This window comes from Zalophus californianus, chromosome 2 (genome assembly GCF_009762305.2).
Source record: "Zalophus californianus isolate mZalCal1 chromosome 2, mZalCal1.pri.v2, whole genome shotgun sequence".
Classification (NCBI taxonomy): Eukaryota; Metazoa; Chordata; class Mammalia; order Carnivora; family Otariidae; genus Zalophus; species Zalophus californianus.
In genome coordinates, this window is record NC_045596.1 from 148,476,823 (window position 1) to 148,493,127 (window position 16,305).

The 16,305-nt window shown below is 36.7% G+C and overlaps 1 protein-coding gene across 1 annotated transcript in view; it reads right to left on the reverse strand.

The window, feature by feature from the left end:
- Positions 1-8,496: 8,496 nt before the first annotated feature.
- Positions 8,497-16,305, reverse strand: part of HPGD (15-hydroxyprostaglandin dehydrogenase) — a 31,782-nt gene continuing 23,973 nt past the window's right edge. The window contains exons 5-7 of the mRNA XM_027600656.2: positions 15,579-15,655; positions 12,923-13,086; positions 8,497-11,000 (exon numbers count right to left, since the gene is read on the reverse strand). Coding sequence (XP_027456457.1) covers positions 10,862-11,000; positions 12,923-13,086; positions 15,579-15,655 — 380 coding nt within the window. The 3' untranslated portion in view covers positions 8,497-10,861. The remainder of the gene's footprint in view (positions 11,001-12,922; positions 13,087-15,578; positions 15,656-16,305) is intronic.

Sequence of the window (16,305 nt, forward strand, 5' to 3'; positions counted from 1 at the left end):
TTTTTTTTTTTTTTGCTTGTTTTTGGACTTTGAAATATCATTTCATTGTTTTCAGACCTACATAGTTTCTGTTAAGAAGTCAGTTGCCAATCTTATTTTTGTCTGAAGATAATATTTCTTTTTCACCCCTCTGGCTGGTTTTAAGATTTTCTCTGGTCACTGGTTTTCAGTGGTTTGTACTATCACTTGACAATTTGTGCTTTTCTTCTTGTCATTCATATTGTTTCTTGAACCAGCAGCTTGAATTACTTTAGGAAAATTTTTTAAAAATGAGTTTCAAATATTGCTTCTGCCTCAATTTCTCTTTTCTTCTTTCCTGGGACTCTCATCACACCTCTGTCAGACGGTCTTAAGTCCACATTTCTTTTCCCCCTTAGTCTGTATTTGCCATCCTCCCTTTCTCTTTTTGTTGCAGCCTAGAGATTCTCTGCTGGCCTACTTCTGATTCCCAGATCAGATTCACAAATATCTTCAGCTATGTCTAATCTCTAATTTCATCTATTTTCTTGATTTCAGTAACTATCTTTTCAGTACTAAAAGTCTTATTTTATTGTTTCTAGTTCTTTGGCAAAATTCCCAATCTTGGTCATCTAATTTTTTAACATGATTTGCAATTATTTTATTTTTTATTTTTTAAATTACAATGATTTAAAAGTCCATTTCTGATAACTCCAATATTTATTTTTTCAAATAAAATATTTTCTTATTGTTCGTATGTCTGTTACTTTTTAATTGAATGCTAAAAATTGTGTATGAACAATTATAGAAGCTCTGGCTGATTATTTTTCTCCAGAGAAGATTTTTATTAGCTTATGGTAGACAAGTAGAATAGTAGTGTATCAGCTAAATCTATTAAGGGATTAAGATGACTTGAATCTGGGTTTTAGTCCTTGTAGGGCCTGGTCTCTATTTCTGGTCTGTCCTTATTTGTAGAGTATGGCCCTCTGGGGTCCCCAAATGAGGATATTTTTTGTTACCTCCCCACCATAACTGGGGCTGACTCTTATTGTTTTCTTCCCCACACGTGATGCTGGTGAAAACAATGTTTAGTTTTCCAGTTTCTTAGTAACCACTTTATATTAGCCTGTCTGCCTCTCAAACCAAGCTGCTTATGGGTTGTCGAACTGCTTGTGCTGAAGCTGGCTTTCAGCTTTGGGCTTTCCTTTCTGTACTTCCTTTTTTTTTCTATAATCCTGCTCTCTCAAATCCTTGCTACTTAGTTGTCTTACACTCCAATATTTTTCCTCCATCCATGTACCTTTTTTTAAAATATTCTTTTTTAAAAGATTTATTTATTTTTAGAGAGTGTGAGAGAGGGAGTGGGAGGAGGAGCAGAGTGAGAGAGAGAGAATCTCAAACAGACTCCCCACTGAGCATGGAGCCTGACGTGGGGCTCAGTCTCATGACCCTGAGATCATGACCTGAGCCAAAATGACAAGTTGGACAGACACCCTTGCTTACCTGACTAAGCCACCCAGGCGCCTCCATGTAACATTTTACTTCTGTTCTATTTTGCTTCTCTGCAACTTAGTAGCCATTAGCCCTGATCTATTGTTTGTCAGCATCTCTAAGCATTTAAAAATTGTCCAGTGTCTCCAAGGAGAAGTAGTAAAAACACCACATTCATTTCAGTGAGTTTTTCTTCTCTCCAGCATCTTGATCCCTCAAAATTCTGTCTGCTGGGGAGCTTTCCTTTGTCATCAATCAGATGTGTATTATTATTATTCAGTCAAGCTTTTTTAGTTTTTTCTTTTTTTAGAGATTTTATTTATTTGAGAGAGAGAGTGAAAGAGAGACAGAGAGCACAAGATGGGGGAGGGTCAGAGGAAGAAGCAGACTCCCCACTGAGCATGGACCACCCCCACGTGGGACTCGATCCTAGGACTCAGGGATCATGCCTGATTGTCAAAGACAGACACTTAACCAACTGAGCCACACAGGCACCCCATTAGTTTTCTTTTTCTTTATCTCCTCCTTTCTTTCTTCCTTCTCTTCTCCCCTCTCTCCTTCCCCCCTTTTTTTCTTTCTCTTTCTTTGTCTCTCCCTTTCTCTCTTCCTTCCTTCCTTTCCTTCTTCCTTGAAGCCCATCAAGACCAGAGGCTACTTGATAATTTTTGTTATTGAGCATACTGTATTTTAAATATTTTTTCTCTGTTTTTAGATTTTCACATATTTTTCAATACCATCTTTTTTTCAGAGCCTTCTTATACCAGTTAGCATTTGCCACATAACAAAGAACCATTCATTAGTGAATTAAAACAACAATTTATTTATCTCACCATTCTGTGGGTTGGTAATTTGGGCTGGGCTCAGCCAAGTGGTTCTGCTGCATGAGTTAGGCTTGGCTAATCTTGAATGGGGCTCACTCATGCATCTGCTGCTCGCTACTGGAGTGGCTGGAAACTGGCCAGTTAGTATGTGTTGGTTCTCCTCCTTGTGGTCTCTCATCCATCCACAGGTTAACATCAGGCTTGTTCATGAGGAGGCAAGATTCCATGCACAAAAGTAGCAGCAAGCAAAAACCTCATCAGACTTCACACAATATTGATTCTCTTGCACTGTTTTGACAAAGGAGATCACAAGGCCAACCCATATTGGGGTGCAGAAACAGTCTCCAGCTGTTGTTGAAAGAAACTACAAAGAATTGCGGCCTTTTTTTTTTTTTTTTACAGTCTACATGCTTGATAAATCATTAATTCTTATAATTTAAGTTTCTTGGATTTTGTACATTGATGGTCATATCCCAGAAAATAATGATAGTTTTATTTTTTTCCTTTCCTTTCCTTTGCCTTTTCATTGCCTGATTGTACTGGATATATCATTCAATTTCAAATGAAAGCTGAGATAGAGAACATTCCTGATTTGTTCTCAATTACAGAGGGAAAGACTTTTTAAAATATTTCACTGTTCATATGCTGTACTTTTTTGGTGGATACTTTTCATGAGACTAAGAAATCACTCTTCTATTACTAGTGTTTTATACATATTTGTTGTCATAATTAAGAATAATGTTGAGTTTCATCAAATATTTTTTCTGCATATATTAAAATAATCATATGATTTTCCTTTTTATTTTTTAATATGGTCATTTTCATGGAATATTTTTTAAAGTTGGACCAAATTCAATTATGATAATAACCCAACTTGTTTTCTATTATTTTTTGATGTGGAAGAATTTTTTTTGTGTGTTGCCTTTAAGGATTTTTATACTTATGTTCATTATGGGAAAAGTGTGATTGATCTATTCTTTTTTTTTTTTTATAATGTCCTTGGCAGGTTTTGAAATCAAGATTATAAGTTGGGAATTGGCCTCTTTTTCTGTACTCCAGGAGAGTGGATATAAAGTTGAAATTGCTTCTTCCTCAAATATTTGGGAGAATTAACCAGTGAAGGAATCCAGGCAAAAAAATGTTCTTCTTGGTCTATTGTTCTCCATTTGGGGTGGGGGGTAGGAATTGATGGTGCCAAATTGCCTGGAAAATTGTGTCAATTTTACACATTCTGTCTTGTCAATCCAAGTTTCAAAACCCAAGGTTTATTTTAAGTCTTAAACACTTAAAGGTTTTTTTTCAATCTGGCTTGTAATTTCTTTAGCTGAGCACTTTTTAAAAAAATTAGTAGATTTTGATCTATTTACTCTAGTCAATTTTGTTTGCCTGAAAAAAATCTCAAATATATTTAATTGTCATAATAGTCATAATTCTCAAGCCTGATATGTTTCTCTGCACCTCCTCCTCCCGTCTCTTCTTTCAACATAATGGCAGCTACATTGAGATAAGCAGGCTTGGATGGAACTGTACATTTGCAGTTTGTGACAGACCTATACTTTTTTTAAGTTTTATCTCAATTCCTGTTAGTGTAATATTAGTAATATTAGTTTCAGGTGTACAATATAGTGATTCAACAGTTACACTCAACACCCGGTGCTCAGCACAGCAAGTGTACTCCTTAATCTCCATCTTCTACGTCACCCATCCTCAACCCACCTCCCCACTGGTGACCATCAGTTTGTCCTCTATAGTTAAGAGTCTGTTTCTTGGTTTGCCTCTCTTTTTCTCTTTCCTCATTTTTTTGTTTCTTAAATTCCACATATGAATGAAATCATATGTCTTTCTCTGACTGACTAACTTTGCTTAGCATAATACTCTCTAGCTCCATCAATGTAGTTGCAAATGACAAGATTTCTTTCTTTTTATAGCTGAGCAATATTGCATTGTGTATATATACCACATCTTTATCCACTCATCAGTTGATGGACACTTGGGCTGTTTCCACAATTTGGCTACTATAGATAATGCTGCTATAAATATTGGGGACAGACCTATACTTTAATGCATTTTTAATGCATCTTTAATGCAGAAAACATTTCTTAGTCTTGCCCTTTTGTATTTGGAGTCCAAAGCCAGTTAAACTTTCCAACCCAAAAGACTCCAAATTTCTGGGTTATTTCTTCTCCTTTTTTATCCCCCCCATTTTTATCACAAACTAGCCAATTCCACCTCTGGTTTCTATGTGTTACTAAATATAACCAGAAAATACCAAAACACACCACTAGCATTCCGTCTTCCAACCTCTTCACCTAGAAATCAGCCTCAGTATGCACAGAAGCAATATCATTATCAAATGTTTTACTTTTGCTTAACATGGTCCTCCATTTTTCTAGCCTCACCATCCGCTACCCACCTACTAAGCCAATGCCACATAGCTTGGGTCTGGTTGTTGTTTGGCAGCATTCCACTTCTGTATCAACTGCATTAGCTAAGGTAATGTTCAGTGCTGTAGGAGAGAAATCCCATAATTGCAGGAGCTTAACCAAATAGAATTTATTTCTGTCAGACAAAAGAATTCAATGTAGGTGTAGAGTAGGCAGCATTCCAAGAGGGCAAGTAAAGGATTCAGGCTCCTTCCATCTTGCATCTCCACCATAATTTAGAGCTCCAGAGTCTATTCAGAGTGGACAAGGAAATTCCTCACTTCCAGGAAAGAGACCTCACAATGCTTACTTGTAGGATTGTTATCACTGCTATTGACCAGTGGTTCGGGTATCCCCTTTTCCAAGTGAAAGATTTTATTGTAGATTTTCTCCCTCTGGTCATCATTACACAGGATGTGTGTGCACAAGTTAGATAAATTGTCTTTTGAGTTCATAGGTCACTAGCTCATGAGAAGCCACATGTCCTAATGGAGAGGACTGTGTATCTACTGGAGATCTGTATTTGAGTTACATGTAGTAACTGCATGGAATTTTAGGATGTTTCCCTTGAGTGGGAGTATGTGTATTCAGTGTGAGGAATAAGGATTTTATAGAGATGCTAGGTGTGGCAAAAACACAAAAGATGCATTTGCTCATCAAAAATGCATGCTCCCTTTCTATTGTGTAGAGTTGTTTTGGGGAGGCTTGTGTCTACAGGTTCTACATTTCCCAGCATTGGTTGCATTTGGATAAGGTCATGGGACTAGTTCTCACCAATGAGCTATGAGTAAAAATAATTTATGTCACTTGCAGGCTGAAATGTTTAAGAAGCAGATATACCCTCTCCACTTTTCTTCCCCAGTCTACTGGCTGAAAATGAATGACCCCAAAGCCCTAGACAGTGGAGCTATAAGACAGAAGATCCCGAACCACTTCTGGAAAGTTGCTCACCAAATACCAGCATTGGATTCCTGTGCAAGCCAAGGAAAAAGTTTAATTATGTTAAGCCATGAATTTCAAGGTTTATCTGAATCCTCTGCTACTCTTACTCAATGATTATAAAGTATACATAGTCCTAAAAATTCTTTTGTGATTACAGGAGCAAAACATTTGGAAGCCACAGATCTATTCCAGTTCTTCCATTCTATCCATCATCTATCTATCTATCTATCTATTATCTATCTATCATCTATTTATCTATTTACCTATATCATCCATCTCTTTATGTATATGTAATTTATCTATACATACAAAAACAAATATGAATTTAAGGGCAGATAAATAAAAATTTATTTAAATTTGTACATTTAGATTTTAGATAATGGTGTCTGATTAGAATGCAATTGCTTTAGGGCAACCTAAATCTGGGAATTTACCACCTCACTCTCTTACAATTTAAACTCAACCAGTTGAGCCCAAACATCTGATAGGATTTAATACGATGATCGGCGTGTTTTAGTATCATTGAATCCTTCTTTAGCTTCTATACTGTGATGGTGAGATGGTATTTCTTTTTTTATTTTTGCAACAGTATTTCTTAAGTACATAGCTGAAGTCACAGCATAAAACAAATAAGACACATGATCTTAAGGATGAGTGATAGGAATTAGTAATGAATCCATACATCTCTATGCAAAAGTGCATGGGCTGTTAATTATCTGCAAGATGTCTGCACGGTCATTAGCTATTGTGCAACTAGAACCCAGACCACTGCCCATTTTATCTTATGGAGTTAGAGTGTTATCTTTACTCATGCCTCTTAAAAATAAGCTTTAGTGGGTGCTAAGTAGCAAGCTCAAATCTATGATTGCAGCAGGGTAAATATCAAATGTATGTTGTGTCTGTCACTTGTCTGGTTATTCTCAAATCGATTCCCTCCCACTATCCTCCTCAGCCCTATATCAGAGGGGGCAGATCCTGCAAACTCCATTTTCCTGACTCGAGAACAGAATACTGAAGCACAGGCCAATAGGAGATTTCAAGATCACTTCCTCCCTCTCCCCTCTTAAGGTGGCATGTCTGGCTACGGCTGCCTTCTCCAGGGTTCCACATCCCACCAGACAACTCCTGCCTTGTAGGCTTAGCTTTGCTTGGCAGCCTTCCCAGTGGCTTCTGGGTTCTGGTAATATCCTGAGTCCCACCACTTTGTAGTGCCTTCCTGCTGGTTGCTTTATCATCCCAACCTTTTTCTTTGGCTCTTCAGTTCTTCCAGTACCTTTGAAACTCTGTCCCCATATTAGATTCCTTCAGACTTGAATGCTCTTTGCCAGACCAGACCTTAATCAATGCATGTCTGCACTAATATCTACATAGAATACAATTTATTGAAACATGTTCATATAAATGTACCAACAAAATAATGGTTCGGGAAATATTTGTTGAATGAGAGGATTTATGTGTGGAAGTGTTACTTGAAAACTGGGTGAAAAAGATATTTTAATGGTTTAAAATTAAACGTAAAAATTTCTGTTAACGGGGCACCTGGGTGGCTCAGTTCGTTGAGCATCTGACTTTGGCTCCAATCCTGTTCTCAGGGGCCTGGGATCCAGCCCTCCATCAGGCTTCATACTCAGCAGGGAGTCTGTTTCTCCCTCTCTCTCTGCCCCTCCCCCTGCTTGTGCTATCTTTGTGTGTCTCTAAAATAATCTGTTAAAATTTAGTGTAACTATATGTGGATGATGAAATTCTAGTAAGAATTAGAAGTGGTGCTAAACCATTTGAATGGAACCATAGAATTAAAATGGTAGTATAGTCAGAAATTCAAAAATAAAGTCTAGAGGCAACGATTGTAGTCAATTTATTAAAATAAGTAGCTTTTGAACCTTTTTGAACTTTATTGTGATTCACAATAGTAAAGATCTTAGATTGAGAATGAGTACAATTATACATGCATGCGATAACTGCTGTATTTTCTACTCACTTTCTTCCCTTCTCTTTCATCACATTTTATCCCATGTGAACACAGAGTTTTGAAACATGGTTCTAGGTATGTTAGAAGAACCATAATGGTCTTCGCAAATTTATCCAAGAGATTAAGATATTACTAGTCCTCGCTCACTCTGTCTTCCTCTATAGTGGCTATCTATTGCTTTTATTAGCTCAGTATGTTCACCCATGTGCTGGTAATGGCAGTGTAATTTTCCTCTTGGAATTATTCCTCTCCTTGTCTTAGTCCAGAGGGTTCAGGTCAACTTCCCGCCCACCTCTCCCGTCCCCGACCACTTTTTTCACTACCTCTGGGGGAGGCATGTCATCTGGTTCTGGTCAAGCAGAATGATCTTTGAACACAAGGACCATCTCCGTACTCAGTACCTAACCTAAGCAAGGCCAATGAGCTCTGCTGTCAGAAACAAGTTTTTTTCGGGCGCCTCGGTGGCTCAGTCATTTAAGCGTCTGCCTTCGGCTCAGTTCTTGATCTCAGGGTGCTGGGATCAAGCCCCACGTCGGGCTCCCTGTTCAGCTGGGACTCTATTTCTCTCTCTCCCTCTGCATCTCACCCCCACCCCCGGCACATGCGCGCTCTCTCTCTCAAATAAATAAATAAATAAATAAATAATAAAATCTTTAAAAGAAAAGAAAGAAAGAAACAAGTTCTTTTGCCAGACTGGAAGCTGGTGAAAATCAGCTTGTCGATCCCAAAGCCATCGTATGGACAGAGCTGCCTAGGAGGGAAGCTAACAAAAGGAAAGAGATCGAAGACTGACGCCAGAATGTATGACCCTAAAGCCAGTCACCTTTTCCCGTGCACGAGTAATTTCGCCTTTAGAAATTCCAATGAAAGAAAGAAGCTTCACTTCAAATGATAGTATGTGCAATGGCTTGAATTTTATTAAAAATTTACATTATTCAGACCTATTCAGTATCCTAAACTTATGAACAAATAGAACAAAAATAGAAATCATCACATAATCACTTATATTTTAAATGGCACAAGTATTTAAAATTATTTGGATACAAAATTTAAGTTTGTTGGACATTTCAATGCCATTATCAAGTCTTAATCTTATTTCAGTGTCCACATACTTTTAGTTTGGCTGTTTTGGGAGCCCCCCCCCCCAATTATTAAGAAAAGAACATTTGAAAAAAAATACATATTATTTACATTAGGATTTTCACTGAAAAAATACAATTAAAGAAATTAAAGCTTCCCCTCCCCCCAATTTAATGTTTATTTTTTTCCCAACCAGTATACAGAGATATCGTATAACATTATAGATTTATTTAAAGCTATTTATAGCAGATACCTTTTATATATTTTTTAAAGATTTTATTTATTTATTTGAGAGAGAGAGCAAGCACATGAGGGGGGAGGGTCAGAGGGAGAAGCAGACCCCCTGCTGAGCAGGGACACCCCCCCCCCCCGGATGCGGGACTCAATCCCAGGACTCCAGGATCATGACCTGAGCCGAAGGCAGTCGCTTAACCAACTGAGCCACACAGGCACCCCTATATATACAGCAGATACATTTTAATGTAAGACAAACTTTTACAATGTAGGTCACTTTTTTTCAGTTCTACTCAGTATTTGATTTTATATGTCTTCAGAGTTCACTGATTTGAAACAAATTCCACTCAAATCACAAAGTATACTGAAGGCTGCCAGTTTACAAAAAATGATCCATAAATGAGAAGTTTTAGCTACAGCATTGAACATTACAGTAGGAAAATATGTAAGATAAGGGACATTTCCACATGCCTGTATTATTCCCCGACTAGTTACTGCCACAATGTGTGAACAAGTTGATGCACGATTACAACTCTTCTCTATCAGACATTCAGATGCTCACTTCTTCTTGTTTTTCAAATACGTTATGTGAAACTCTGGACAAGAATTATTCATATTAAAATTATACCTTAAAAGTGAAGGCAATAGTTCTCTATGGCAGAATTAAAACAGAGCAAGATATGATAACACTCCCGTGTCTCTAGAAAAATCCTCATCAATCTCTCACATGGACGGCATTTGCTCCAAGCTGGGAGCTTTGGACTTAGCAGGCAGAGTGAATCACTAATACAATATTCTATGAAAAAATGATTGATTTGGAAATCTTGTGCTTTCACTATCAGTGGCATTAATTATTGCTTGCAAATAATGTTACCCAAAGCAGTTGCATTTCCTGATCCTATCTTAAAACACTTGACAGGGAAAATAGCAAAACACCACAGGCTAACTTTACCTCTTGTTATTACGACTTTGAGCACACAGAAACATTTACAATTGAGACTGTGACAAAACTAGTTTTTGTCCTCAATAGCTACACATAAAACACTAAATAAATTCTGGAGATTAGAAAAAGAAAAGAGTTTTATTAAAAATCAGGCACTATGGAAATTGGTTACTTCACAAATGAGGTAACCTGAAAAATGTTATATTTGTATTTTTTCCTTAATGAGGTGATCTTAAATATAATATTTTAAGAAGCACTATCATTTTTGCTATAACTGTTAAATGTTTCATTCCTGAGATTTCTGGAGAAAATTAAATTTCTTAAAGTAAGCAAACAAGAAAGAAATGGTCTTCCTAGATGGGAAGCTGAACTGTGGATCAATATCTCAGTCAGTTACTTTCTGTCATTTTCCCATACATCAGGTTTTTCATTTGGGATATATTCACACTGTAGTTTATTCTTTTAACTACTGGCCCCAAAATATGCCACATCTTTAAAGAGCTGAAATGCTCAGCTGAAAGATGGCATATAAGTAAAAGTTATTGTTACTAAAAATTTGCCATTGTAGGTAGCTTCTTTTTTTTCAAGTGAGAACATAAAAACAAAATGAGATTTTTACATCTGGTTTGATTTAAATAACAATTCAAGTATTTCCTTTAAAATGATATTCTGAAAAACATTAATATTTATGTACCACAAATTTAAATACATTTTTCTGAAAGGCAGAATATTCCTTGAATATCCTTTGTTTTAATCATTACATAGACTATAAAGATCAAAAGTTAGCTTTGGTTCACATCCCTGTTTTTGATAGTTCCTGATTGTTTTTATCCAAATACCTAACTTATCATTTAGAGATAAAGTTAATATCAAATGCACAGAGGAAAGCTTCAGACAATAACACAATTACATTTGGTTTAAAAAGCTATATTCAAATGAAGATATGGTCTAATAGAAGTCATTTGTTCTTATTTTCAGTTATGGCTGATATATAAGATGTTCACTGAGTTTTTGCATGAAATGGAGTTGTTTCGTAGTCTTGAAAATGAATTCCCTTAGAAGTTGTGATCTTCATAATAGCGCCATTCAAAGCATCATCTTCAATGAGTGTTATTAATCCACTTGCAATCATTGATGGGCTAAAAATAAAGGAAACATTGGTTTTTTAAAACTAAATATGAGGCATAATTATCACTACACTTTGAATTGTTTTTGAAAAATCTATTACCTTTAACATGTAATAAGGAAATGGATATTATGAAGCTATGGCTACCTCCATATTTTAGTCAGTTAGATATCAACTAAATCATACGATAAGTTGAGTGGTAGATTTCCACGCCTAACCTTCTGTCATTCTGACGGGAAGAATTTATGAATTTATATTTATTGTTCAGAAAATGATTATCTTCTCATCTTTATCTTATAGTAGATCTTAGACTTACCAGATAAAAATGGTATTAAAGTAGAAATGTGAGGAATTATAAAGTTTACTGAACATCTATTATCTACTTGTTGCTGTTTCAAGAAACTTCCACGTAGCACTGTATTCATGGACTTTCCAAAAATCCCATTTTAGCATTATTTCTATTTTACAGGTGAGAAAATTGAGGTACCCAAAGGTTGACAGATAAGTTTATGGTCAGGGGTAGAGGCAGGATTTGATCCCAAGTGGTCTGATTCCTTTGTCATGACGGTTATGTCTCTGGGCTGTGAGACCAGCTGCTTGAACTCAAACACTGTTCACCAACCATGGGTGTTGATCAACTGTTTCTTATGAAAACGATCAAAGCTATGGGGCCATATGAAATTTCGCAAAAGGTAAATGTGAATATCGCTTGGAATTTAGTCAAATTAGGCATCACAGCTTCCAAAGGCAACTAAACACCATGTTTTCTTTTTAAAAAAAAAATCTGATGGTGGTCAAAGGCATTATGATGCACTGCTTCTTGGAATTCATAATGTATAAACATTCTATCCGGAAACCCAGAAAAAAATATTTTTTAGAGAGTTTGCCAAAATGTCCACAATAGCCAAACTATGGAAAGAGCCAAGATGTCCATCGACAGATGAATGGATAAAGAAGATGTGGTGTAGGGCCGCCTGGGTGGCTCAGTTGGTTAAGCGTCTGCCTTCGGCTCAGGTCATGATCCCAGGGTCCTGGGATTGAGCCCTGCATCGGGCTCCCTGCTCCGTGGGAAGCCTGCTTCTCCCTCTCACACTCCCCCTGCTTGTGTTCCCTCTCTCACTGTGTCTCTCTCTGTCAAATAAATTAAAAAAAAAAAGAAGATGTGGTGTGTGTGTATATATATATATATATATATATATATATATATACACAATGGAATATTATGCAACCATCAAAAGGAATGAAATCTTGCCGTTTGCAAAGACGTGGATGGAACTGGAGGGTATTATGCTGAGCGAAATAAGTCAGAGAAAGACATGTATCATATGATCTCACTGATTTAAGGAATTCTTAATCTCAGGAAACAAACAGAGTGTTGCTGGAGTGGTGGGGGGGGTGGGAGGAATGGGGTGGCTGGGTGATAGACATTGGGGAGGGTATGTGCTATGGTGAGCACTGTGAATTGTGTAACAGACCTGTACCTCTGAAACAAATAACACATTATATGTTAAAAAGAAGAAGAAGAAGATATAGCAGGAAGGGAAAAACGAAGAGGGGGGAAATTGGAGGAGGAGACGAACCATGAGAGACTACGGACTCTGAGAAACAAACTGAAGGTTCTAGGGGGAGGGGGGTGGGGGGATGGGTTAGCCCGGTGATGGGTATTAAGGAGGGCACGTACTGAATGGAGCACTGGGTGTTACATGCAAACAACGAATCACGGAACACTCCATCAAAAACTAATCATGTAATGTATGGTGATTAACATAACATAATAAAATTAAAAAAATGAGAAATAGAGAGTTTGCTAAACCAACACTTTGAAGCACCCTTAGTTTCTCAAATTTAAAGGGTTATTTTTTCCCTTTTTATGGCTTATGTCTAGATAGTACTTTGCTCCATCATATAAAGGAAGATCAGTATAGTTTTACTTACTCCAAAATTCCATAGAACTTCATCATATCCTTAATATGATCCTTATATTCTATATATTGTCCCATGTTTTCTTCTTTCTCAATGGACTCGAGGATGGGTGTATTAACAAAGCCTGGGCAAATGGCATTCAGTCTAACACCACTGTTCATGAGATTAGCTGCCATCTGTGGATTAGAAGTAGAAGGTTTTAGGTTTCAGTTGCTTTGTAAATGTATACCATGGGACACATTGATAATTAAAACCATTTCAAAGACTCTGATGTGAAAAATACTAGTCAGATATCCTTCTAGTGATCTAACAATGACAATGTTAAGGTTGACTGGTAGCAGAAAATAAAAGAATACATACCTAAATTGTTGAATTAATTCTGGAAAGCCTCAGCTAATTAATTCTTTAAAAATCAATATTGCTGGGAAACTCCTGAAAATACTTGATTATCTAAGCTGCTCTTATCTACTGAACTCTGCGGGAAGCTAAATGTAAAAAGCCGAGGCTCAGAATTAATATCTCTCAAGTTTGCTTTTAAAGATTAGAATTGTATATCAAGAGACTATTTCTTTAAAGATACTGTTAGTGGAAAGTTTGGGACTCTGATTGATTATAAAGATACTCTTGATAATACGCACTATGTGGAAGGCAATTTAAGTATTTTCAGACTAGCATTCTTTGGCTTAATTTCAACCTATTGATTTTATTTGAACTGTTTATAAAACAAATGTAGTCAATTATTTTTGGATTCCATTAACGTACTGCTAAAGTTCATTTGTAACCCCCAAAATCAACAATCATGGATCTTTTGGGGTCATTTATGGACAAGCACAGAGCAAATGTTCCAACTAAGGCCAAAAAGATGTTCTTGTTTCAGCTCTTATACTATAAACAAATGTCCTCTTTGTGATATATTTAGTCTATCTTTTTCCCATTTTTGTGCCTTTTATTGGTGACTTTGCTATGTAAAACGCCTCCCAAGCATAGTGGTGAAGTGCTGTCTAGTCTTCCTAAGTGAGGGAAGGCTGTGATGTACCTTACAGAGAAAATTCATATGTTAGATAAGCTTCATGCAGGCATGACGTGTAAATGCTGTTGGTCATGTTAATACATATCAAATACAATACATATTAAATAGGCTGTCTTTACATAGAAATATACATAAGACTAGACTATGTATGGATTGGTTGCTCAAAATGCTGTAACCAGAGGCTCGAAGGAACTAAACCCCGTATTTCCCCGAGGAGCAACAGTTCAATATTCTCTACTGCAGTGTTGGCAAGTGATTTGATAGAGCTAACTACCACAAATAATGAGAACTGACTGTACAGATTTACATTCTTGTCATTGTAAATAGGAGATTTTTGGTATTTAAAAATTATTTATTTTTTTATTTAAATTCAATTAGCCAACGTATGGTAGATCATTAGTTTTTGGTATAATGTTCAATGATTCATTAGTTGCATTATAACACCCAGTGCTCATCAGAATTATCTGGTTTTGTAGTAGCTTTATGTGTTCCTTAAAAGTTGAATTAAAGATTAAATCTCTGCAAAGTAAATAAAAATTTCCAATCAACTTGAATTAAGAGCATGAGAGTTGATTATCTTCCTTTTTGACTGAACATTTACCATTCATGCATCTACTTTCTCTCTCCCCATCTCTTCTCTATCTATTTCTGTCTGGTCCCTCTCTTTGTCTCACCTAGATTAATCACAGCAGATTCCCCCAACTCTTCTATCCCCTTCTACACCTGTCCTCTCTAATATATTCTCTAACAACAGCCAGAATGGTCTTCGGAAAATGGAAACCTGATCTTGTCACTCCTTTGCATAAAAGACCCACTGGTGCTTGCATTTCGAATCAAAGCTCATTCCTGTGGCCCATAAGTTGCTTTTTGTCTGGCTCCAGCTTCTGACTTTCCCCTTGCTCCTCAGGTTCCATTCAAAATGCCTCCTTTTGGTTAACAAAAAGGCAAGCATTCCTCTGTACACCTGTCACACGAGGCCCCGTGGAAACGTCATCCTTGACTACTCTCTCTGGTAAATTCTGGTCCCATCCCTCTGTGCTTGCCTTTTTATCATATCTCCAGTGATAAGTGATACCTAGAGCACACTACATATTCTACTCAAGGAGGCCTAAAGTTAATAATTTTTAAATTTGGAGTCAATTTTAAAAATAAAGAGTGTTGGGCGCCTGGGTGGCTCAGTTGGTTAAGTAACTGCCTTCGGCTCAGGTCGTGATCCTCGAGTCCCTGGATCGAGTCCCGCATCGGACTCCCTGCTTGGCGGGGAGTCTGCTTCTCCCTCTGACCCTCCCCCTTCTCATGTGCTCTCTCATTCTCTCTCTCAAATAAATAAATAAAATCTTTAAAAAAAACAAAAAAATAAAGAGTGTCTTCCCCCCCCCCTTTCTTTACCCTTAGGATATTTTTCCATAACGCATCTGTGTTTAGGACCAACTTCATTTTTAAAAGATCTCTTCTTCATTTGCTCCTTGATGTGATCTGAAAACGATCTTTTATAACAAAGATTAAAGGAAAATTTACTTTTCTCTCTTTAATCCAGATGTACTGAATTCTGAATTTATTCTCCTCTGCTTTATAGAACTTATGTTTCATATATGCACAGAAAGAAAACAAGAGATACTGTGGTAGTTAGGTCCTCACCGCTGCTGAGCGTGTGAATCCAATTATGCCGTGCTTTGAAGCACAATAAACAGGCTGTTGTGCCACAGGCATGAGCCCTGAAACAAACAAAAAAATTTAAACAATTTCACTAAAAAATAAGCAGATAAAAATCCAATAATTGCTATGCAATTGAGTAATTCGTGCCTATTCCATTTGAAGCTTATTCTACAAAATACACTACAATAATTACCAGACATTTTTCCTTCTGTGATCTCTACTATACTGGCCAGAATTGATGGTATGTAAGTTACAGCCTAGGAATGAAGCCAAAAGTGATATGTAAGTCCTTCTGTCTCCCTGACCCTCTGTCAAGAGAAGTAAATGTTATCTGAAACATAAACAGAACCACCTTTAAACCCAGTAAGTTACCACCAATTTCCAGTTTTTAAGTCTTGATTTTAAAAAAGTGTCTATTCTACATTTTGTAAGACTTCCAAATGGCTGAAGTATAAATTTTTGAAGTGAGACTTGGAGATGACTTGTCTTTGCTTTAGATTAGTATGCATTTCCCCATCGCCTATTGTACTAAATGATGCCTCTAAAGTGTTTAAGAAAAGTCAAAGTAACTTCTTTTGATTCTGAGCTATAGTAGGTGCCTAGATCTTCTTGCCCATGACTTAGGTAAAGAAAGCCAGAAATTAAAAAAAGAAAAGAACAGAAAACCAGAAATAAAAATGTATGATCCTATTTTATTTCATTTCATAAT